Source organism: Halichoerus grypus, chromosome 4, assembly GCF_964656455.1.
Source record: "Halichoerus grypus chromosome 4, mHalGry1.hap1.1, whole genome shotgun sequence".
NCBI lineage: Eukaryota > Metazoa > Chordata > Mammalia > Carnivora > Phocidae > Halichoerus > Halichoerus grypus.
The window spans coordinates 184,027,119-184,051,027 of record NC_135715.1 but is presented as its reverse complement, the minus strand read 5'-3'; the positions used below and the strand labels follow the sequence as shown (position 1 = coordinate 184,051,027).

The 23,909-nt window shown below is 41.2% G+C and overlaps 1 protein-coding gene across 2 annotated transcripts in view; it reads left to right on the top strand.

Annotated features, from left to right (window-relative positions):
- Window positions 1-23,909, top strand: part of PID1 (phosphotyrosine interaction domain containing 1) — a 220,904-nt gene that overhangs the window by 97,542 nt on the left and 99,453 nt on the right. For both annotated transcript variants that reach the window (XM_036071530.2, XM_036071532.2), the window contains exon 2: window positions 3,005-3,151. In XM_036071530.2, the coding sequence (XP_035927423.1) occupies window positions 3,005-3,151 (147 nt within the window). The remainder of the gene's footprint in view (window positions 1-3,004; window positions 3,152-23,909) is intronic.

Genomic DNA, 23,909 nt, shown 5'->3' with positions numbered 1-23,909 from the left:
TCTGAGCCCCTCTCCCCTTTACCTTCATCATCGTATGGCCTCAGTTGCTGTCCCGCAGGGGCAACCAACTTTGCCTCTCACTCTTAGGTGTCTGTGGTGCTCCTCTCAGACACCTTTGCAACCCCCAGTGTTGGACGAGAATCAATTAAGAACAAAGAAGCTTCCAGGTTAATATGAAAACGTGCCTTTTTGTTTTTAAAAAATACCAATCAGTACTCCCTGGGAAATATTAGGGTAAATCTCTCCCATTTGAAGAAATTCCAGGTGTGGCAACTTTGTATCCTAGAAGGTGGCAGTATTGGTCAGGGTTAGATCAGAGAGACAGAACTATTAGGAGATATGCCGCAAGGTTTATTCAAGGAACTGGTTTATGCAGGTGTTGATGCGGGCGAGGCAAGTCTGAGGTCCTTGGGGCAGGCTATCTGGAAGGGTGGGCTGGAACTCTCGGCACAGACTGAAGCTGCCGTCCAAAGGTAGAAGTTCTTTCTCCTAAGGGAAGCCTAACCTCACCTGTTAAGGTCTTTCAATGGATTGAATCGAGTCCACCCAGGTTATCTAGGATGTGTCTGCAATTCAGATGATTACGGACTTTAATCATACCTACAAAATACCTTCACAGCAACACCTGGATTAGTGTTTGGTTGAGTAACAGTGTAGTAACCTAGGCAAGTTGGCACATAAAATGGACCATCAGTGTGGCCAGCTGAGAGTTCTAGTAGATTCTATGTGGACCTGTGAAACTGTTTTAGGCCCTTGGGGTCCTTCATTGAATAAAACAGTTTCTGCTCTTATGGCAGATGACAGAAAATAAGATAAACAAAATACATAATTTTGTAGTGGTGATAAGAAGTGATGAGAATAACAAAGCAGAGGAAGGGAATAGACGGTGATGAGTATATATGTGTGCAGAGCTGGCTACATAATTTGTGAGGCCCAGGGCAAAGTGAAAATGCAGTATCCTCTACTCAAAAAGTTGAAAAAAGTGCCACCGAAGGTATTGAAACATAAAACCTTTTTCCTTTCTTTCCTGAACCTCTCTCTGTGATAGTCATGGTGGGGTTTTTTTTGTTTTTTTTTTTTGTTTTTTCTGTTCGGCTGGTTGGTTGCTTTTGCCATGTCATGTGTGGAAGTAAAGTTCAAAATTTAGATTATAACACAAATCTGCCATTCAACATTATGTTGTGCGGTGCCCACTTTAAATACAAACACGTAGGGGTGGAATCATTGAAATCACACGAGCTGCATTTCCTAGTTCATGGGTGCATCTGAACGTTGTGCTTACCAAAACAGTGGAGACATGCTACAAAACCAGCTCACCTGTTTTTCCTTCATCTCTAACATATGCACATTCTCCCGACACCTTACCTTTGGTTTGCTGATTCGCGAGGAGGGACAGACGAGAGAGAGTAGGAGGAGCTGTGGCTGCCCTGTCCCTTTCCTTCTCTGTTGTCATTTTTCAGTGTACATGGTTGCCTACTATAGGAAAGTCATACAAATAAAAGGGATTTGCTAGAGTTCCTTGATCACTCATGTTTGTTAGAATACAAGTGACTTCTTTCTGCATTTGAAGCAAGTTCTACTTCTAAAGCATGGCCCCTTGGGGCTGCCAGCCCTCTGATTACTGAGCCATAGGCTTAACATGCTTACCTTGTACCCCCTTTGCATTTCGTCGAATTCCTAGGCATCGGGCTGTACGTACTGTGTGTATTTCCTCTACTCATGCATGTACACTACCGTCTCATTGGACTTAGCTTATGAAACGCAAGCTCAGAGATAAAGTTATGAGGGATTTCAAGATTGTGACATTAACCCAAGAGCATTAAAGTAAGCGTGGAGCTCTCCTGAGCATGGGACCCTGTTGTCACGGCACGGGTTGCGGGCCCGTGAAGCCATCTGTGCGTGTCTGTGTGTATGTACGCATGCACATGCTATTTTAGATAATGTTGATAAAGGAGGACTGTCTCGTAAGGTGACATTTGATCAAGGTCCTCAAGAAGATCAGGAAGCCAGATATGCAGATACTAGGACAGGAGTAGCATGTTCAGAGGTTCCAAGGCACATGAGTCTTTGCCTTATTCTCAGAAGTATAAAGAGGCCGCGGGTGGCTGGATCCAAGTGAGAGGGTGAGGGGTGGGAGATGAGGTTGGAGAAGCAGAGGCCCCTGAATTGTGCATGGGCTCCAAGGTCAGGGAAAGGACTTGGAATTTTTCTACGAGAAGAAGGGAAGGCTTGGGAGAGTCTTAGCAGAGGCTGACATACCATGATTCGATTTTAGAAGGCTCCCTCTGGCTGCGCTGTGGTAATACTCCACATTGGGGCAAGGTTGGAAGTGGTCAGACCAGCTGCTATGGTAGACCAAAGATGGGGCCTGGACTGGGTGTATACATAGCAGTGATTAAATGTAGCTGGATTCTGGGTATATTTTAAAACCGGTGTCAATGGGAGCTGCATATAGAATAGATATTTACCTAGAGTCCAGCAGATGAAATGGTCTATTGAGAAGTAGTGAATTTCCTAAAGTTCCACAGCCAATGCATGGCAGAACTGGGGAAGGCAGAGAGCAGGAGTCTTGTGTTCTTTTTCACTGGGTCTTCTCCTTTTCCATTAACTCTAGATTGCTCCTTCAAATAGCTCTGTTAAACATTCTTTCTTGAACATCTTCCCTTATTTGGCTGAAATGGGCATGGTTGAATTGCTAGGATTCTATCTCTATATATCACTTTGAAAGAACTTCTCAGAGCAAGGACCTAGGTGATTCTCCCACTACCCCATGTTCCCGTGGTCTCTGCGTGGGGGTTGGCCATCTCCTATGGTGTCACATTAGTGCTGTCCTGACAGTTTTTTCCCTGCATTTTATGAAGTATCTCTTAACCTCCCCTAGTAAAACAGAGTTCATAAAACAAAGATTTTGCTCCTGAGTTTGATGTGCAGTTGCACCACGTACAATGCCAAAAACTTTAACTGTAGTTGGCTTGCATATTTATTTATTTATCTTGCTTCTCAGCACTTCCAGACCATGCTGAAGTCCAAGTTGAATGTCCTCACACTGAAAAAGGAACCCCTCCCGGCAGTCATCTTCCATGAACCCGAGGCCATCGAGCTGTGCACCACCATGCCCCTGATGAAGACAAGGACTCACAGTGGCTGCAAGGTATGTAGATGTGGCCAGCAGGGGCCCTCTTGGTGGGACAAACCAAAGAACACATAGCCTTAGGGCACTTGTTTCCCAGTGGTGACTTTTGAAAGGAATGAAAATGTAACCTGACTAATGAGCTCCATTGAGTGATGGTTGGATGAATCCATATCTTGCTGTATTTTTACTTATTTATTTATTTATTTATTTATTTATCTTTTTTAAAATTAACATATAATGTATTATTAGTTTCAGGGTACAGGTCTGTGATTCAACAGTCTTACACAATTCACAGTGCTCACCATAGTACACACCCTCCCCAGTGTCCATCACCCAGCCACCCCATCCCTCCCACCCCCCTCCCCTCCAGCAACCCTCAGTTTGTTTCCTGAGATTAAGAGTGTCTTATGGTTTGTCTCCCTCTCTGGCTCCGTCTTGTTTTATTTTTTCTTCTCTTCCCCTATGATCCTCTGCCTTGTTTCTCAAATTCCAGTGAGATCATATGAACTTGTCTTTCTCTGATTGATTTATTTCGCTTAGCATAATATCCTCTGGTTCCATCATCGTTGCAAATGGCAAGATTTCATTTTTTTGATGGCTGCATAATATTTCATATATATATATATATACCACATCTTCTTTATCCGTTCATCTGTCGATGGACATCTGGGCTCTTTTCATAGTTTGGCTATTGTGGACATTGCTGCTATAAACACTGGGGTGCACATACCCCTTTGGATCGCTACATTTGTATCTTTGGGGTAAATACCTAGTAATGCAATTGCTAGGTAGTAGGGTAGCTCCATTTTCAACTTTTTGAGGAACCTCCATACTGTTTTCCAGAGTGGATGTACCAGCTTGTATTCCCACTAACAGTATAGGAGGGTCCCCCTTTCTCCGTATCCTCACGGAACATCTGTTGTTGTTCAGAAACATCTGTCGTTTCCTGACTTGTTAATTTTAGCCATTCTGATTGGTGTGAGGTGGTATCTCATTGAGGTTTTGATTTGTATTTCCCTGATGCCGAGTGATGTTGAGCATTTTTTCACGTGTCTCTTGGCCATTTGGATGTCTTCTTTGGAAAAATGTCTGTTCATGTTTTCTGCCCGTTTCTTGATTGGATTATTTGTTCTTTGGGTGTTGGGTAGGAGATCTTGCTGTATCTTTAGCAATCAGGACCGCTCTCTGTCGTTTCCAGGTATATATTAAAGACATAAGTTCTAGTATGTATGAATAAAATAGTCTCCTCACTGTATTTGCTGTCCCTGTGGAACTCTGGGGCTTCCCAAGAAAGTTCTGTCTTTAGTGATATTTCCTCCCTTTGTATTTGCACTCTGAATAAAACACATCTTAAAGAATAAAAAACAAGTTTCTCAACAGTGTATTCTCCTTTAGGGGTTATTTTGCATTTTTGTTTGGCTTCAGCTCTCAGAATTGATACTAATATTCATGCCTCAGAATCCATTAAAAAACATTTTTTTTCATTTATGTAAACTGTAATGCTGACATTAAAAAACCCTAGAAGTGAAATGTATAATTTTGGTAAGCTTTTGGGTTCTTTCTCCCATGATATTCTTTTTTGCATGAATTGATGAATATAGCGATCAGTTCAGAGGTAACAAAGAAAATATGTTTATGCATATTTTGTCATCAGCAATTTGTTTTGAGGAGTAAAAAATTAAATGGGCAGAAATTTGAGTAGTGAAAATAAAGTAAAGCAAAAATGTATGTTTGCTTGTGGGTTTCTATTCTAACCCTGTAGACACACTCCTTTCCTTATTGCTTTTCTAGGTTAGGGAAGTCAAGGTCCATCGATCTTTCTTGCGGGAATATTCCATCCCCTCCCCAGTTCTTGCATCACTGTGGTCAGATTGGAGCCTACAGAAATCTGGAGTGATGGCTGTGTACACAAAGCTCCACACATGTTCATCCATCCCGCAAATATCTCACTGTCTGCCCAGCACTGGGGACAGTGGGAACAACACCCACCAGCATCTTTGTGGGGTTTAACTTCTAGTTGGGGAGGAGGGAGGAGAAAGTACACGTAAACAAGCACTGGCTGTTGAGAAAGCCAGTCAGGAGGAACTTGTGGAAGAATCTTTCAGGCAGAAGGGACAGGGAGTGCTAATTCTCAGGTGTGCTTTGTAATGGAGAGGAATGGGCAGGAAGTTGAGAGAGTTGTGTTCCGTGACGCAGTCAGTCAAGGGTCCAGGTAGAGAATGAGCCTTGTCATCGCGGTGGCAAGGAGTTTAGGCTTTGTTCTAATTACTGTGGGGAACCGTCAGATTTAGGCAAGGGAGTTATATGACTCCATTAAAAAAAAAAGTGATTTTAAATGGCAACTATGCTAAGGTGAACTTTCAGCTTCCAAAGAGCCAGAAGCTCTGCTTCAACTGGAGACAGTTGGTCCACAGAACTGGCCTTAGGTCCCCATGTATGCAATGCTTTTGGTGAATTGATGATACAAAGGAATTATAAAAATACTCATTAAATTTGAAAGCGATATGAGATCAAATTGTGTTATACATACTTTAGAGATTTCCTAGAGTCATTTTGAAATCTGTTCCTGTTGGGGAAAATGGTCCCTCAAAAGCAAGATGAAGTCAGTAGGGACAAGTGAAAGGAGGAGAGTTTCGTTTGATAAAGGCTGCAGGGTATGTTTAAATGGGAGGGGAAAAAAATGCAGTTACAGAATAAAAGACCTAGCAATCCAATCAGGAAATGAAAGAAGTGTGTGTGTGTGAGAGAGAGAGAGAGAGAGAGAGACAGACAGAGAGACAGAGAGACAGAGAGAGAGAAATATTTGCTAGAGAGAGAAATATTTGCTAGGAGAATAAAAATTATCATTTTCATGAAAAGGAGCATAGGGTCTGAGATTCATAGAGTAATTTATTTTTCTGTGTATTGCCTTAGTTTGTGTTTGCTAATTTTACTTCTAAAAGAATGTTGGAAAAAATAGAAGGAATTCGGAAGAGCACACGGAAGAGAGTGAGGTTGCCCTGGCATCAGTCAGTGGGACTAGCTAGACAAAGGGAGATCACTGATTTCACCTGGACACGGGGAAGAACTTCAGCATTCAAGGTGAAGAACACATTCCACTGGGCTGTAGAAAGTTTATAGACTCGCCGTCCCTAGAAATCTTGAAGATGAGATTGCAGGTGTAGACAATCATGATCTGGAATCAGGGATCTGGGCCAACTCTAGCTTTATGATTCTATTTGAAGGAAGAAAACCCCCAATGTATCATTCTTCAAATGGTAAAAAACTATCATGCGCTTTATACAGTTACATTTTAACCTGAACGCACTGGAGTTACATTCTTTAATTCTCAATGACAATCTCATGTTTGTGCTCAGAGTCACATTCTTTCAATAACAAAACAACAAAAAGGTGACATGTTTGAGCCTTGAAATTTCTGTTTAGAATGTCCGGACCTCCCCATTCCGCCCCACCCCCATCATCCACAGGAACAAAATGCAATGCTTCCTCTCTGATTCTTACGAGTAATTTAGCTCACAAAATGCCAGCTGCCGAAGGAGGAGCTCTCTCTCGGGCTCACGCCTGCCAGGAATAATGAGCACAATGTAGCCCAGGCCCAGCTGCGGGGCCAGCGGACAGGACCCCCCATCTGCACACACTGCTGGTTCTTTTTGCCTCAGCAGCTCTCCAGGCTTGCTTGCGTAACTGTGGGTTTGGGGAGGGAGAGAGGCAGGGGGAAACAAAGGAAAAGGGTGTTGAGAATGGATCATGGTTAGCACCATCGAGGCCCTGGCTCATCTGAGATTTCCCCTTTCCCTCTGATCTGTATTCTCGGTGGGTTCTGATGGCATTGCCCTGCCAGGCTATTCATGTTGTGGGCAGCTGGGTCTTTGTGCGTTTTCCTCTATTGCTGCCACTTTTTTTTTTTTTTTTTTCCTGGAGTGGAGTTACTTAACTGCAAAACCCACTGCATACCATTAGGATGCGCCTGCCCGTACTCTCGTCGGAGCTTTTCAGGGTATCCGATGCTGTGTCTGATTTTGCCACAGCAGCAACAATGGTCGGTCATACCTAGCTTCTCCTGCCTACCACAGAATCCGAGGTGGCTTTGACTTGTTAGCAAACATTTAATTTAATTAATAGTCATTGAAAGCCTCCTGTGTACATGGAGTTGTGGAGAAAGGCATCAAAGCAGATGGTGCAGGTAATGCAGTTTGTAGTCAAGTGGAAGGAATAGATGAGTGCCTGAACCAAGAAACCTCCAGAGCTGCTGAAACTCGTGTTGTGTGTCAGAAAGCCCTGGAGGGCAGGTTTCTGGACCTTCTTTCCAGAGATTTTGACGTAGGCGCTCAGCTTCACAGGCAGAAAAGAACCTGTACTTAAAAATAGACTGTGCAGTGTACGTGACTGTGGGGCCCGGGCACTGCCTGGAGCTTGAGGACCTGAGCTGCAGAGTGGTGTGTGAGAAGAGCCATGTAAGTGACGTAAGTGGATTCATGCCCGGGGAGGTGGGAGATGGGCCGGGACATGGAGGATGGAGCTAGCTGACCATCGTGTGGTTAGGACAGGTTTGCCACGGCTGACCAGGCAGCCGACATCTGAGAGAGAACTGGGCGGCGTAATTTGTGCATCAGATGCGTGTGCTCTGCCGACAGCACCTGTGGATGCCGCCTTATCCTACAGGGGGCGCTGGGTTCTTTGTTGGATTGACTCACTTCTGGGCCTGCTTGCCAAAGTTCTCAAAGCCTTCATGAAATGGTGGTAATGATGATGATAATAATAATTAGTAATAAACTACTAATACAGAGATAATGATAATAATTAAGAGCTGATGTTTATTAATACATTAAGCACTCTCCTATGCACTTTTCATGGTATAGAACCATTGGGTCCTCATGATGACCCAATGGTTCAAGTGCCATTTGTAGCCTCATTTCTCAGGTGAGTTAACTGAGGCATAGAGAGGTTCTTTCCTGCACCGGAGTGTCCGGTGAGTAACTGGCAAAGCCTGCATTTGAACTTCATCAGTCTGTCTCCAGAGCCTCTGCTCCTCCCCACTAGATCCCACCCCCTCTAATGACCTCTGAGTGGTTCCCATGTGTGTCCAAAGATAGCTCTTAAAACTGGCTGTGTCATGTGATTTTAGCAAGTCATTTTGCTTCTGCAAGCCTCAGTTTCTTCATCTTCAATAGGCGAGAACCAAGGTCACTGTATGTCAGGCATTCTCTTATCTAAAGGTCCAAGGCTCAAATTTACCTTGTTTAATTGGATTAGAATTTTTTTTTTTTTTAAAGATTTTATTTATTTATTTGACAGAGAGAGACACAGCGAGAGAGGGAACACAAGCAGGGGGAGTGGGAGAGGGAGAAGCAGGCTTCCCGCTGAGCAGGGAGCCCGATGCGGGGCTCGATCCCAGGACCCTGAGATCATGACCTGAGCTGAAGGCAGACGCTTAACGACTGAGCCACCCAGGCGCCCCTAATTGGATTAGAATTTTGTCTTTGTTCACAAAACCCAGAAAGCATGGGGAGAATGTACTAAAAGTATCATATAATTTTACCCCTAATATACCTCTCAGGCTCTCAAATTTGGTTTTCAGAAAAGAGAGAGAGAGAGAGGGAGTTTATAATGATGAAAATCACATTCCTTGTAAAAAATATATAGGAAATAAAACACGAAATATCCATTGAGTTCCTATATGCCCACGTGAACACTGTATAAAATCTATTCCACAGAGATAGTCCCCAGCTTTATGGCATTTATAGTTTTAAAGCAAAATAGTAGCAACGCTGAAACCAAGATGCTGACACATAATTGGGGGTCTAGCACAAGTTATAACATTTATCTTTCATTTAAAACCTATTATAAAGTTTGTGAATGGTGGTAGTTTAAGTGTAAGGATGTCGATTAGTTGAAGAAGGAAGATGACGTGGAGGCCACATACCTGGGGAGGACAGATGGGGAAAGAAGCAAGAAGGAGAAGTAAGAAAGTTGGCAGTTCCTTACATAGGTCTCCTGTTTGGATCTGAATCTGCTTGCCTTTGTTCTGGTTTACCTGGCTCTCTTTCCGCTGCACCTGCTCACTATAGCTGGGTGGAGCCAACATACTGAGATTGGTCTCCAGGAGGGATGTTCCTCTTGGCCACCAGACAGGCTTTGAGAGTTGGTGGTGAATAGGGCTAACTGAGCATATGATATTTCTTTCCGCCCCCTACCCCTCATCCCAGGTTCTCTCATCGCTCATGGTGAGAGTGCTCTTGTCTTCATTCTGCAGCTTGGTGGGCATCTGGCTGCCTCTGTCCCCTCACGCTTCATCCTGGGCCCCACCAGGGCCTCACATGGGCATACTCTCCCACAGAATGCTCTAGCTCCCAAATCTCTCCTCCCCCTGAGTGAGGCACCTGGCTTAGCATCACGTGAAGTCCCATCTAAGACCCTCACTGTCGTTCCCTTTTGTGAGGGCAGAAGCCATCAAAAACTCTTAATTCCCAAGAAGGGACTTGTGATTCATACAGCATGACAGTTTTCATATTACTCTTTTTGAGATTCGTGCATCAGGAGTAACTGCAGCAGTAATCACTAGCTCTCAGGAAGGATGTGGTTGATTCCCAGTTGCATGGGACGGAGAAGTTCCTGAGCTGAAGGCTTTGCAGGCAGTCCTCAAATCCTACCATTTTGCACCCGTGTAAGACGGCCAGTCTTAGAAGTGAATTCCAGCAACCCTACTTGGGATGAGGGCTCCTGATTTGAATTTAAATATATTTAAAATTAGCATCATATGTATCTGTTTTACACAGATTTTTGTGTTTATTTGATCAGTTTTGTATTTAATTAGAAATGTAGTCATGTTTTCTCTCTCTCTCTCTCTCTCTCTTTTTTTTTTATTTTAGCCAAAGGCCCCTAATTTTACCCATTCACACAAGGGAGAAACATTGATTATACTGTGTCATCCTCATTGAATGCATTTTGCAGCCTTTTCTTGGTGTAGGTAATTTGGGCATGAGTCCAGTTCTGCCGATTGCACAGACTTTCTCCTTGCAAAATACGTTTCTGATTTCGATATCAAGACAGAATACAAATAAAATAAAGAATAATAACATATGAAGTAAGATTCAGGCATGTAGTCTTTCTTGGCTCTTTAAATCTCTTGGTTTAACCAAAATGTAAACTTCTAGATTCAGAATAAATGGTGTCTAATTCCAATCCATTTTCTCTTTAGTCTTTCTCAAACTTTCCTGTAAACAAATCAAAGCGCATTTACTCGAGCTTGTCTCCCCAAATGTAGAAAGGTAAAAGTTGGTGTGAGGTAAAATCTGTTGTTTAAGAGACAAGCTTTTATTTTTCTGCAATTTTTACTCTTTGTTGATTTGTAAATTTTCTGACCTCTTCCCCTCCTTCCTCTCTCCCTTCCCTCCCTTCCTCCCTAATTTTCTTCTTGAATTCATTTCTTTCATCAGCTACAAGAATATATTGCACAGTCTCAGGATTTTCCAGATGTTAATAGGGACACAAGGATAAACAATGGTTTTGGGTCCTTTGGGTTGAAATAACGGAAAACCTAACTGGAATTGACTTAAGTCACTGAAATTTATTTGCTTTGGAATCTGCAAATTCCAACAGGAGGGAAGAGGGAAGGAGATGCTAGAGAGGCAACAAAAGCATCCTCTACACCAAAAAAGATAGGCTTAATGACCTGAGGGCAGACAAATACATTCTGTAGGAAGAACAATGCCAGTAGAAGCAAATGCAAATCCTCAGGTTGCAGAGCATTGGGGGGTGGAGGGGGGAGGTGGGGAGGGACTTTCCTTCTGTGTTACAGCCCAGCCCATCCCCTTGAATATACATGGGAGATATTCTGGCACAGATGAGATGAGCCTCTCTGGGGATCTTTGACACCTTCAAACTATTTATTTCCTGGTGCCCCACACTGTGAGGGCTGTGGCTGAAAAATGGGCATTTTACTCTAGAGAACCAGATGTGGCAATAAAGCTTCACCTTTGGACTCATGTCAAAGACTACATCTTCCTGTATCTCCAAATGTCACTGCCTACTTTACTTCTTGTCTTCAAAAACTCTTGGGAGATCAGCAAAGATTCATTAGTGAAAAATGGGAAAACAATCTAAGTGCCTGAAAGAGATTATTATAATATTTTTGCTCCACAACACTATGGAAAACACACAGTCATTAAAAATTCTGTTGTGGAAATTATACTGGTGTGGAAAATGTTCATCATGTATTAAATGAAATAAAAACCTGGTTGCAAAATGCTAGTAGGTTTTTATTTTTGTAAAATACTGAAATATGAACAGAAGTGATCTCTGGATAGCAGGATTCTGGGTAAAACTTGTGATTTTCTTTTTTGGGGGGGGCTTTTTTTGCATTTTCTAAATTGTCAACAATGAACAAATATTACATTGGTAATTCGTTTTTAATAATACATTTTAAAAAAGAAATGTTTCTTTGGATGAAAGTTTGGATGGACAGCTATGTGGAAGAAACTCCATTCTAAATGGAGCATTTTGGAAAACAGCTTCTTCTAAGTCACCCTGACTTAGACATTTGCTTCTTCTCTTCACCCAAATCAGAATTTCCGTAGCTTCAGGGAAAGTGACATTTTCCCGTCTAACTTGTGACTTGTCCGGTGTCAGACGTGTCTGGTGTGTTCAGCATAATTGTCAACCTACTCAAATGCATTTGCAGGGATGATGTGGCAGGCTGCTTAGTGGCAACCTCAGTGGTTAAAACAGAAATTTATCCTCTCACAGATGTGGGGGCCAGAAGTCCAACATAGGGATCACTGGGCAGAAGTCAAGGTGTCCAGGAGCTTCCGCTGGAGGCGGTAGAAGAAACTCGGCTCCTTACCTCTTGTGGTTTATGATGCTGCAGGCATTCCTTGGCTTGTGGCCATATCACTCCAGTTTCTGCCTATGTGGCCAACACTACCTCCTCTTCTGCCTATTTCAAACCTCCCTTTGCCTTTCTCTTGTAAGGACACTTGTGGTTGGATTTAGTGCCCACATGATAATCCAGGATAATCTCTCTAGCTCAAGATTTTTAGCTTTACCAAATCAGCAAAGACCCTTTTTCCTTTTAAGGTATCATGTCAGGTTCCAGGAAAGAGGACCTAATATTTTTGGGTGGTCTTACTCGGCCCGTTATAGATAGTTTCTTTATAAAGGAGGAATTCTAGAAATGCCAAAATTCCTAAGCAAAAAGAAATATAATGCTCCTAGTTAATCAGTTGTTTAGGTTATGTTATTTCTTGAGCCCAAGAAAATGCTTTCATTGGAATTCAGAAAACTACTTTAAAATACAGGATAATGAGGAGCATTGGTCTGTGGAAGTAACTTGATCCTAGGTTGAGCCAAAGTTTTTTGTTTTATTTACTTTATCAAAATTTCTGAAAAGGAAGCACTGTCTTAAAGTTTTGAATGGAACACGGGTTTAAGTCCTGACCCTTTGTAGTCTACATATTAGATGAATATGTTTGTAAAGCATTCCACAGTTCTACCACAGGGAAGGGAAATAATGTTTTGCCTCCCCCGCCTTCTCAGTAAAGCTATAAGGATAATTTTGAAAATGATACAGAAAATATTATGAGTATAACATGTGTGTCTGAGAGAAGTATCTCATTATGAAGCTATTTTCCCCTCATCACTTCCTGTTTAGCTCGTTTGTCTTTGAAACAATTTGTTGGTTTAGTTCTGAAAATTTAGTTTAATCATTATCTGAATTTAGGGTTCATTTATTTGGGAAATACATTAATTATTTTACAAATTTTCCTGGGTTAATTCTGTGGATAAAATAGAGTTCCTCTGTGGTAGATTTCATTTGTGGGGAAACCTGCAGAAACACCACACAGAAAACCAATTAAGTTGGTAAAAACTCATTAATAATATACTTTATGGTTTCCAGCAGAGACCGTACAACTTGCTCGAGATGGTTACAAGATTAAGATAACTTCAAGCTAAAATCTGGTTTATGCAAATAGGGTGCTTAAATATAAGAAGGTAACGTTTAAAAGACATTTTTAAGTATATATATTTTTTTCTACTTATTTTTGGTCATGTCATTTTTTTTTCCCAGTGTTTTATTTACTTTTTACACTAGAGGAACTTCTATGTTACCATACCAGTGCATCTGCTACTAGAAGGGCTAGTTTAATTTATTGTCTGTTAAATGGCAAATGTGCGTTACATAAGGAAGCATCAGAAGGTGTAGACTAAATATAACCTCATATAAGCCTAGACTCTCTTTGCAAGTGATTTTTTCTGCCTTAAGTTTTAAAACTATATCAAAGCAATACCTGCAGAGATTTACCAAAAAAAATCCCAAAAAACAAAAAATGAAACAAAAAATAAAAACAACCCTATCAAATAGTAATGAAAAATGAAACATAAACTGTTTACCTGTTCCCTTCATCCCTCTCACACCCCAGTCCTGCTCCAACTGTAATTATTTTAGCCGTTTCTTCTTATGCTTATCTTCGTACTTCAAGTACTATACTTTTACCATTTGAGGTAATATCTTTTGTCTAGTTTGGTAGATAAAGATTTAGATCTCTAATAACTCTACCCACTTGTCTTCCTTCATATTCCTAACATAGTTACTTCTGAAATTTTAGTTATTATGTGTGTGAATAACTGAAGAGTGGGTTGAGGCACCATGACTTTATTTACTTTCTTGCTCAATATTTTTTTGAATTAATAGTCTATTATTTTTAGATTTGACATCATTTTCATCATTTTATGTATACTTAATTTTCCTCAAATGCGCTTTCTGATTTGGCATATACCCATCAGTATGTACCTCAGCCACTCACTCGTGGAGATAGCGTATTCTGTTTCATGTTCTCCTGAGTTTCCCTCCTCCAGAGTCTGTTGTCCTCCTGCACCTGACTAGAGTACTGGCCTCTAGGCCATCCTCACTGCTGTGACTCTGGGACTTCTCTCCCCCGGGATGGATACTCCTCTGTTTGCTTCCTCTTCTTTTGATTTCCTTCTTTGTTTTGCTGGAGCATGCATTCAAGAAGTAAAAATTGTGTGCTTTGTATGTCTGAAAATTTCTTTATTCTACCCTCACCTTTTTGAAAGTTTGGGTATAGAAATGAAGACTGGAAATCATTTCTACTTAAAACTGTGAAGGTTGTGTCCATTGACTTCTACTATGCCTGATCCCATTTGATCCTCATAGTGATGTTCCTTTGTATGTGACTTTCTTCCCCTTCTACTCTCTGGAAAGTTTTGGGATTTCCTTTATGTTCTTTGTGCTCTGAAATCTCATGACTAGGTGACTTGATGTGAATTCCACACATCCCCTGCATTCATATAGTTGGAAAATTGTGTATCTTTTCAATTTGGACATGCTTATTTCTTTGTATTTTGGGGAGCCTTAAGTAAAATTCCTATTTGTCCTCCCGGTTGTGGAACATTTGAGAAATAAGAAACATGATGCATGATAGGTTAGATAAAAGTAGCAGTTTTATAATACTTTGGAGGATATGGCTGTGTAGACTCACTGGATTTTCTAAAGTTTCCAAATCTTTTTTGGAAGCTCTAGTAAGGTATTGTCTCTTCTCTCGTTCATTTTGTCCTTTTGTGCTTATGACTCAAAAATGTCCATTCTTGGGGCACCTGGGTGGCTCAGTCGTTAAGCGTCTGCCTTTGGCTCAGGTCATGATCCCAGGGTCCTGGGATCGAGCCCTCCATCGGGCTCCTTGCTCGGCAGAGAATTTGTTTCTCCCTCTGCCTCTCCCCCTGCTTGTGTTCCCCCTCTCGCTGTCTCTCTCTCTGTCAAATAAATAAATAAAATCTTAAAAAAAAATGTCCATTCTGATCAGTTTAGTAGGGTTTGGAGAAGACATGGATGTCTGAGGTGAACTTGCCATCTTTATCCTCTCAATTGTTCAGCCCTCTCTAAATTGCTAATCTTAGCTGTTTGAAGTTCTCGTTTTATATCTTTATCTAAGATGGAAACAGCGATCCTTAACTTACTTTGAAGTTTAAAGAAGTATTTATAAAGTACTTCCAGCTTTTCATAGAGTAGAGCTGTATAAATAAAATACCATTGTTACTCAAATATAGCTCCCCTTGGTTTGAATGGAAAGGTCAATAAACTATAGACAACATGGTAGCAAAGGAGATATAGATGTGAAAGTGGTAATAAATAAGCCAGATCATAAAAAGGTCATAAACTACGCTCTTAAATTTGTACAGATATTTCTTATTATATTTCTGAGTATTTCAACCTCTGACTACCCAGTGAGTAAATGATAAAAACCACTGTGACAACAGGTAGAGATGTGTTCCTTGGTGTGCTGGCTGTTCATTCCTTTGTTTTTACTGAAAATATGATACCTTCATTTCTTGGCAAGAGAAATGATGTCAGGGCTTCTGTGCATACTGAGATCTCTAAATGAGACGTTAGTCACAGTGGTGTTCATGAGTCACCAGGCATCTTCATAAACCAAATCCAGGAATTGAAAAATAATTTGCTCAAGAGGTAATGGGGATAAATGATCATTTATCATTCTGGGACACAGGAAAACTACTTTGTGAGCTAAAGATCCAACCAAAATTAGTTTCTCCCCCATGTTGATGGATTAAAGCATTCTCTTTAAAACATGTTTTTTTGCCCCTTATGAACAGTACTGGAATTCTCACATGTCACCATCTGGCTATCCCATAATATCCATTAGGGCAGGAAGGATGTCTGTTATCACAAAGACATTACTTATAGTCTCTTCATGGGATGGTACAAAACACGTGTTTGCTTTTCTCTTCAGTTAGATCACCAGCTCATTCGGAGCCCATCTTGCTTGTGTATAAAACCTTTGTCCTCTGTCCTCTCCTCCTTATTCTCATTCCAGAAGTTTCCTAAAGCCCTTTTATTCCTTGTCCCATCCTTGAGCACCCCCCACCCCGCAAGGGTCCAGGCCCTTCAGGAGCATTTGGCTTGGGGGCAGGGAGGTCCAGGAGGCTTCAGGGCCCTGCACATAAGTCTTCTGTAAGACAAACTTTATGACAAAAATGGACTCTTTTCTATAGCAAAAACCTGCTGCATTTGTCGTTCTTATGCCAGCAGAATCTTGATTTAATTTCTCCTTTGTGAGAGTCACGTCTCAGGAAAGAGAGAGCAGGGAGGAAGATAACTCATTCTGCCATATGTATGCTGGAGTCATTGAGAAAAAAAGTCAAAGGAAGGGAATTTGGAGACCATCACAACAAAGAAAAAATTAGTTTATTCATTCACAGTCACTAAAATCCACTGCTATCGACTTTATGCAGTTTTTCTTTTTAAAATCACATGTCTGTTTAAACAAAATAAACATTCACTAATGATCACTATACATTTATGAATATATAGGTTAAATCTATGTACTTGTTACTCACACATGATGTATATTTTTAAAAGATACAGAATAGAAATCTTAGGAGAATGAGCTAAATCTGAAATACATGATATTGTGTCTATCTTCATTGCAATGATTAATTTAGGCAAGGCTCTTCTTTAGTAATAGTGGATGTAAAACCAAATTTCAGATGGCTTTGATGATGTCAGGGTTTTCACTGATCTTGTTAGACCCAATGAGATCATCAGTTTCACCCCAGAATGAGATGGAAAAGATGACATACCAAGAGATGGGGGGGAGGGGAGGGAGTGTATCAGCTCTGTCATTTTCTTGTTGTCTGCTTATGGGTGCATTCTTTTGATTATCTAAAATCTGCCATTTATTTGCAGGAATCTCAGCTGGGTTTTCTTAAAACCAGATAATATGACCCATAAATCCACTGAGATGGGCAAATGTGATTTATAATGACCTGAGTGATCATGTGAGTGAGGTGCCAACATCAACATCTTTTCTTTTTTATTCTCTCTCTCTCTTTTTAATTTTATTTATTTATTTGAGAGAGAGAGAGACAGTGTGAGAGAGAGAGCATGAGCGGGGGGGAGGGGCAGAGGGAGAGGAAGAAGCAGACCCCCCACTGAGCAGGGAGCCCGACATGGGACTCGATCCCAGGACCCTGGGATCATGACCTGAGCTGAAGGCAGATGCTTAACTTACTGAGCCACCCAGGCACCCCTCCTTCTCACCATAGAATTCTCACCTGTAGGAGACTTCTAGCTCCACATCTGACATGTGGACTGGCTGGTGCTGGTGTCAGTCTGTTTATTCATGCTGAATTTATTTCATATTTTTGAAGATAAAAATAACTGTAACTAGGAATTCTAATGTATTATATCCACAACCGAGGGGATTCTATTGTGTACCTCCTGGGGTGTAGATAGCTTACTTGGGAAGCAAAGGACCTTGTCTACTGTGCTGCAGACATCGAGGCTGCTCCCTGGCTTTGTGGAAGAGCATGCCAAGATCATTCGTTGACGTCTGCCGTTGTTCTGGGCAGAGAAAGTGATGGGCTGGTGTCAGATCCTAACCAGATTCCTCTTTTGAACCCCATTGGTCGGTAAGAAAGCCTAGACCTGTCAGACTGGGTGATGCTATTAACAAATGGATGGAAAAGCAGAATTCCCATTTAGCTTTCTTCATTTGTGGACCAATCCTCTGGTGACAATGCTTCTCCTTCCTGTATCATGGGAGAGATAAAAGAATTCATAATCACTTGTGTGGACGCTAAAGACATTAAAATGAAGTGCAACTCATCTAGCTTTGGCCAAACTCTGAGATTTATTGACAACTAGCAGCCAGCTATTATAGCTGAGATGGTTCATTAGCTGGGGCAAACTCCACATTTATAGATCAAGATTTCTTTCTGGCAAGTAGAAAGGATTTTCCCAATATTGGGGGTATTTAGACTTAGGAGTTTCATTTTCTTCTTTTATATCTTGTTTAATGAGTCATAGCACAGGTTTCTGGAAGAGAAAAATACTAAGATCAGCACTATCTAAAATATGAAAAGTTCCAGACACTATGAAAAGAGTAAAATTTATTTCATTGTATTTGCAGGATAAATAGACTCTTTACCTAGCTCGTTAATCTGTGGTCATTTGTCTTCAGCCTCCAGCATTTGACTCGTTAACTGATGATTATGCCATCACTGTGGAGAAGGTGGCATTTGGGACACTGTGTCCTTTTCTTTCTTTCCTTTTCTTTCTTTCTTTTTCTTTCTTTCTTTCTTTCTTTCTTTCTTTCTTTCTTTCTTTCTTTCTTTCTCTTTTTTTTTAAAGATTTATTTATTTATTTTGAGAGAGAAAGAGGGGGGCAGAGGGAGAGAATCTCAAGCAGCCTCCCTGATGAGCCTGGTGCCTCATGTGGGACTTGACCTGACAACCCTGAGATCATGACCTGAGCCGAAATCAAGAGTTAGATGCTCAACCGACTGAGCCATCCAGGCGCCTCCTTTTCTTCTTTGTCTTAAGCATGACGAAAGATAGGCTAAGTGCCCTGACAATGATGTTGAAGCAAGTTTAAGAATGCATGTACTCCAAGGCAGGGTTTGGTGTAGGGAAGCTGTATTTTTCCTTCCCCTTTCTTTTTTTGGTTCTTGTCTTTCTCTTTTCTCTCAGTGCTATCTTTCTTCCCATCCTTTTTCTTTCTGACCCCTTTCCCATTGTCCCTGCTTACTCCTTTTCTCCCCACTTCCTGCTTCCATCTCTCCCCCTTCACAGGTCCTCTGCTTAGATAGGCTCAGGTCACCTGCATGGGCCCAACAGATCTCTGTGGCCCAGAGAGGACTATACTATCCTGGACGTGTCTCCTGTGAAGAGCTGCTCAGACCCACCTGGGCCCCCACAGGAAAATCGGATATGTTGTGAGTGTGGGAGGGAGAAATGGACACTGTGTAACACCAAAAAATAATGTCTGCTGTAAATAGTCCCCTTGTTTTTCTGAGAAGGAAATCAGTGTATACACTTAGACACAGTGAGCTAGTGTTGGAGAACCCTGTGAGCCATAGGGTGTCACGTTTCCTCTCTTGTTTTGGTTCAGTGATCACCCACCAGTCAAATGGGTATTTTAGAGAAGGCTGAGAGGATGTGCTGAGGTCTCTGCAGGAGACTCTTGGAACCCGTCTTGAAGAGTGGGGATTTCATTTGAGTTTTGGGGATGGACAGGTAGAAGAGAAAGACTGCATGAGAAATCCTGAGAAACTCGTGACAACACGGATGGACCCAGAGGGCATTATGCTGAGTGAAACAAGCCAGTCACAAAAAGACAGATACTGCGTGAGCTCACTTACCTATGGAATCTAAAATAGACACACTCATTGAAACAGAGAGCAGAATGGTGACTGCCAGGGGCTGGGGGTAGGTGGCGAAAATGGGGAGATGGTGGTCAAAAGGTACAAAGTTTCAGTTATGTAGAACGAGTAAGTCCTGGGGATCTAATGCATAGCATGGTGACTGCGGTTAACAATATTGTATACTTGAAATTTGCTTAGAGGGCAAATCTTCAGTGTCCTCACTAAACACACAAAAGATAACCCATATGAGGTGATGCCTTTGTTAATTAGCATCATCGTGGTGAGCATTTTACAATGTATACATACAGCAAAGCATCAAATTTTACAACCTAAATATATACAATTTTCATTTGTCAATTATGCCTGAATAAAGCTAAAAAATAGCTTATGAGCATGATGGTCTTTTAGAAGAGAGCTTGCACACCAGTTGTGGGAGTCTTTGCACACTTGCTGATGTGAACATCACTCTTTCCTCCCACCTTCCAAGGGTCCAGGCAAAGAGGGCAGAGGCTGCTTTCAGCTCCAATTTGATAATGGAGGCAACAGACCGTTTGCTGTCGGTTATCCTCTAGGGCCCTGAGAATTTGTTTGTCTTGCTCCAGGCACATGGTTTCTCAATTCTAGCCGAGGTCCAGTGCTTTCTGCAGAGAATCATGTTAGGGAGAACCGTGTCCCTTTGTTTGCATTTGGCCCTCCAGACATCTGCACAAAGGAAAAGCTTTGTCTGCTTTACCTATAGAATAGCTGATGCATTTCCTTGTGTTCCAGCAAAATCTCTCCCTTGCTTTATTCCAGTTTCTCAAACAGAGAAATGGGGAGCCCATCCAGTGCAGCTTGTAATGCCTTGATGTATCTATGTTTATAAGTTAGCTTAGCAAAGTGCTTTCTTTATAGAAGGCATAACTGAGTGCTGGATGTGGAGCTTCAGTTACCTGCATAATTGAAGCAGATGCATTTGACAGAAGTGAACCTATTCCATTCATTCCTACAGAGAAGTGTCTGCTTGTCTTCATTGTTACTTTGTTTATTTTTGCCTTTCAGCACTTGAGGATTGATTGAACTTACAGTGTATTGAGTTCAAGCCTTTGTTCAGTCCCCTGCCTTCATTCAGGAACTTACTGCATTTAAACCATTAACATCTAATTGGAAACCTCAGACTGAAGTTAGTGTCCTTGATTTAATTTAGTCCTCTGGTAAGAGATAAATGTCATCTTTACTGTTAGAAACTAGCTTCAATGTACTTTATGGGAAAGAATGATACCAGAATAAATGGTGATGCTTTATTTTCTGCACTCAAGGCCCCCAGTTCTTTTCATTAAAACACATATGTCACAAGCTACTTCCCCATACGAATATCAATAACGTAATTGACAGAAATCTTTCTATTCTCTCTGCTCTTTTGTTCCTGGGACTTCCGCAAATGTATTAAATAGAGCAGCTGCTTATGAGGAATCAGAAAAGGGCATTGCCTTGTGTAGTTTATTTTACTTGAAATTGATGACATATGCAAAAGTTTGTGATTAAAGAAAAAAGATCATGAACTTAATTTATTAAAGCTCTTAAATGTAAAAAAAAAAAAAAATCCTTCATCTTCCCTTTGCATTTTCTCCTCACTGTTTTGAGCAAAGTAAAGCTTAGTAGTAGGAAATACCTTGCCTTAAGGGAGTTGATTTTTTCTGCTACATAGACTTTAGTATGGCTCATTTCTACAAGAGAAACATAAAGATATGTGGTAAGTTCTGGAATAAGATCTATGAGCCTGCTATTTAATGTTCTCCATCACTGCTGTTCTTCATGACTGCAGCGGATAGTTAGGGTTAAGGCAGGGCTGAGAATTTTGAGGGAATATTTGTCTGAATTTTCTCAGGGGGTCAAAAAGTGCTCAGAGTTTCTTTAGTTAATTTATGTCCCTGAAGTTCAGGATAGCCCGCCAATAGATTTAAATCAAAGAGCGAAAGTGCCAATCCTTTATTGATTTTTTAATGGAAGGTAAATAACCCATTAGCCTTTACTCACAAAAAGAGACAGAAAAAGCTATTTTCTTATAGGAAATTTGTTTGGGGGCATTTATATATGGTTAAGTCCAAGAGGAGGAATATTAAATTTCTGAAACAATTCTCTTTATTAACCAGTGAAATATCAGAAAACTCTTTTGTACTCCTTATCTGTTGCTGCATAAAAATTACCCCCAAATTAGTGGCTTGCAGCAGCAGACATTTATTATCTTACAGTTTCTGTGGTTTGGCAGTCTGAGTGTAGCTTAGTTGACTGCCTGTGCATCAGGGTCTCTCCTGTGCTTGCCATCAGGCTGTTGGCCGGGGACGCAGCCTCATCCAAAAGCTCAACTGAGAGAGGTTCCCTGTGCAAGCTCACTCAGGTGGCGGTTGGCAGGATTCAGTTCTTTGCAGGTGGTTGGACTGAGAGTGGTGGTTCCTAGCTGGCTGGCTCCCAAAGGTCTCCTCAGTTCTTTGCCACAAGAGCCTCTTCATAGATCAGCTGACCCCCATCAGGACCAGCAAGTGGGAGAGCAAGACAGGATAAGCGAGATAGAAGACAGAGTCTTTTTGTAACTTAAACACGGAAGTGGCATCTTAGAAGCCAGTCACAGGGGCGAGCACACACTTAAGGGGAGAGGATTATACAAGGGCCTGAACACTAGGAGGTGAGGTTTGCTGGGGGCCATCTGAGAAACTGCCTACCACATCTGCTGACCGCTTTTTCAGACCTCTTTTCATTAATTAATCGACAAGCACACATTGAACTTGTTGCTCACAGTCTAATAATCTGAGTTTTACATTTCACATGATTGTGCTTCTCCCTCTTGAAACCATGCCCGTCCTCAGCTTCAGGTCTTCTTTGCCACTCTGAGGTTCCTTCTTGACTTGGAATGCTTTAACATTATCAACCATTCCTGTCTGTTTACTGTCTGGCCGTGAACATCATGAGAGAATTCTTTCTTTACTGTTGTGAAGCAATATCTGCACCGCCCACCCCCCCCATCTTTGTTGCAGCATTATTCACAATAGCTAAGACATGGAAACAACCTAAGTGTTCATTGACAGAAGAATGAATGAAGACAATGTGATATATATATTCAGTGGACTATTATTCGGCCATAAAGAGGGAGGAAATCCTGCCATTTGTGATGGCACAGATGGACCTTGAGGACATTACGCTAAGTGCAATGAGTTAGGCAGAAAAAGACAAATACTGTATGATTCCATTTATATGTGGAATCTAAAAACAAAAACGAACTCATAGAAACAAAGCAGATTGATTGTTCCCTGGGGCTGGGGTGGGGGGTGGAAGAAATGGGGAGGCGTTCACCAAAGGGTACAAACCTTTAGTTATAAGGTGAATAAGTTTCAGGGACCCAATGTATAGGGTGGTGACTATAGTTTTCAATACCATATTGTATTCTTGGAAGTTGTTATGATAGTAGATCTTAAATGTTCTCACCATGACAAAAACACAAATGTTAATTATGTGAGGTGAAGGATGTGCTGACTAACCTCATTGTGGTAACCATTTTGCAGTTTATACGTGTATTAAATCACCACATTGTATACCTTAAATTTATACAACGTTATATGTCAATTAAATAAAGCTGGAATAAAAAAGAGAAAAAGGTGATTTCTGAAGTTGATCATATACACATAAAACTTCCTGTTTTTTTTCATGATGTCCACTCCCAGCCCCAATGACCTAGCTAGTTAATTTGGTTGATTATGTCTCTATTTGGCAAAAGTGGGAGATTAAGTCTTTACTAAGCTCATGAGATGGTTGAGGATGAAGGTTTTAGAGTCGTGTACTATGTTTTTATCCTGTTTCCTTTCCTGCTGAGCAATAGTACCTCCTTTGAGCTGGAAAATGTCACATCAGGCAGCTGGTGTGGGGACTTTTCTTCTTTCCTAAATAACTGTGTGGATGATCTGTGTCTAGTTAACTCACGAGGCTACTGTGCATGTGAAGCCACAGTGAAGGATTTTATCTACCTAGTGAGCCTGGTTTTATCCCTTGAGCACAGGTTTTGGATTAGAAGTCAATTCTAATTCTGCCTTTCACTACTTGCCTCCCCTTGAGCAACTTAACTTTCAGTATCTCTTATACATTATCTGTAAAATGGGAATAATATTCGTTTGTCAAAGTTGTCACAAAGACGAGATAAGACAGGGATAGGTAGTGGTGCTCAGGAGGATAGCTATTACTTCTCTCGCTTTTATTTTTATTTATTTATTTTTAAATCCCTTATGTTCAACTCACATGCATTTTATAAAGAGATTCCTTTATAATTTGTTTCATTCATGACTTTTTAAAAGGACGTCATAAAATTGACCATTTGAACCATTTTAAATTGTATCATCCAAGGGCATTCAGCACATTCACAGTGTTGTGCAACCATCACTGCGCTCTGCTTCTAGAATATTTTCATTACTCCAAAAGGAAATCTCATACCAATTAAGCAGTCACTCACCATTTCCTACCCCCCCAGCCCCTGGCAACCGCTAATCGACTTACTGTCTCAATGAATTTGCTTTTTATGGATATCTCATTAAATGGAATCATACAATATGTGACCTTTTGTGTCTGGCTTCTT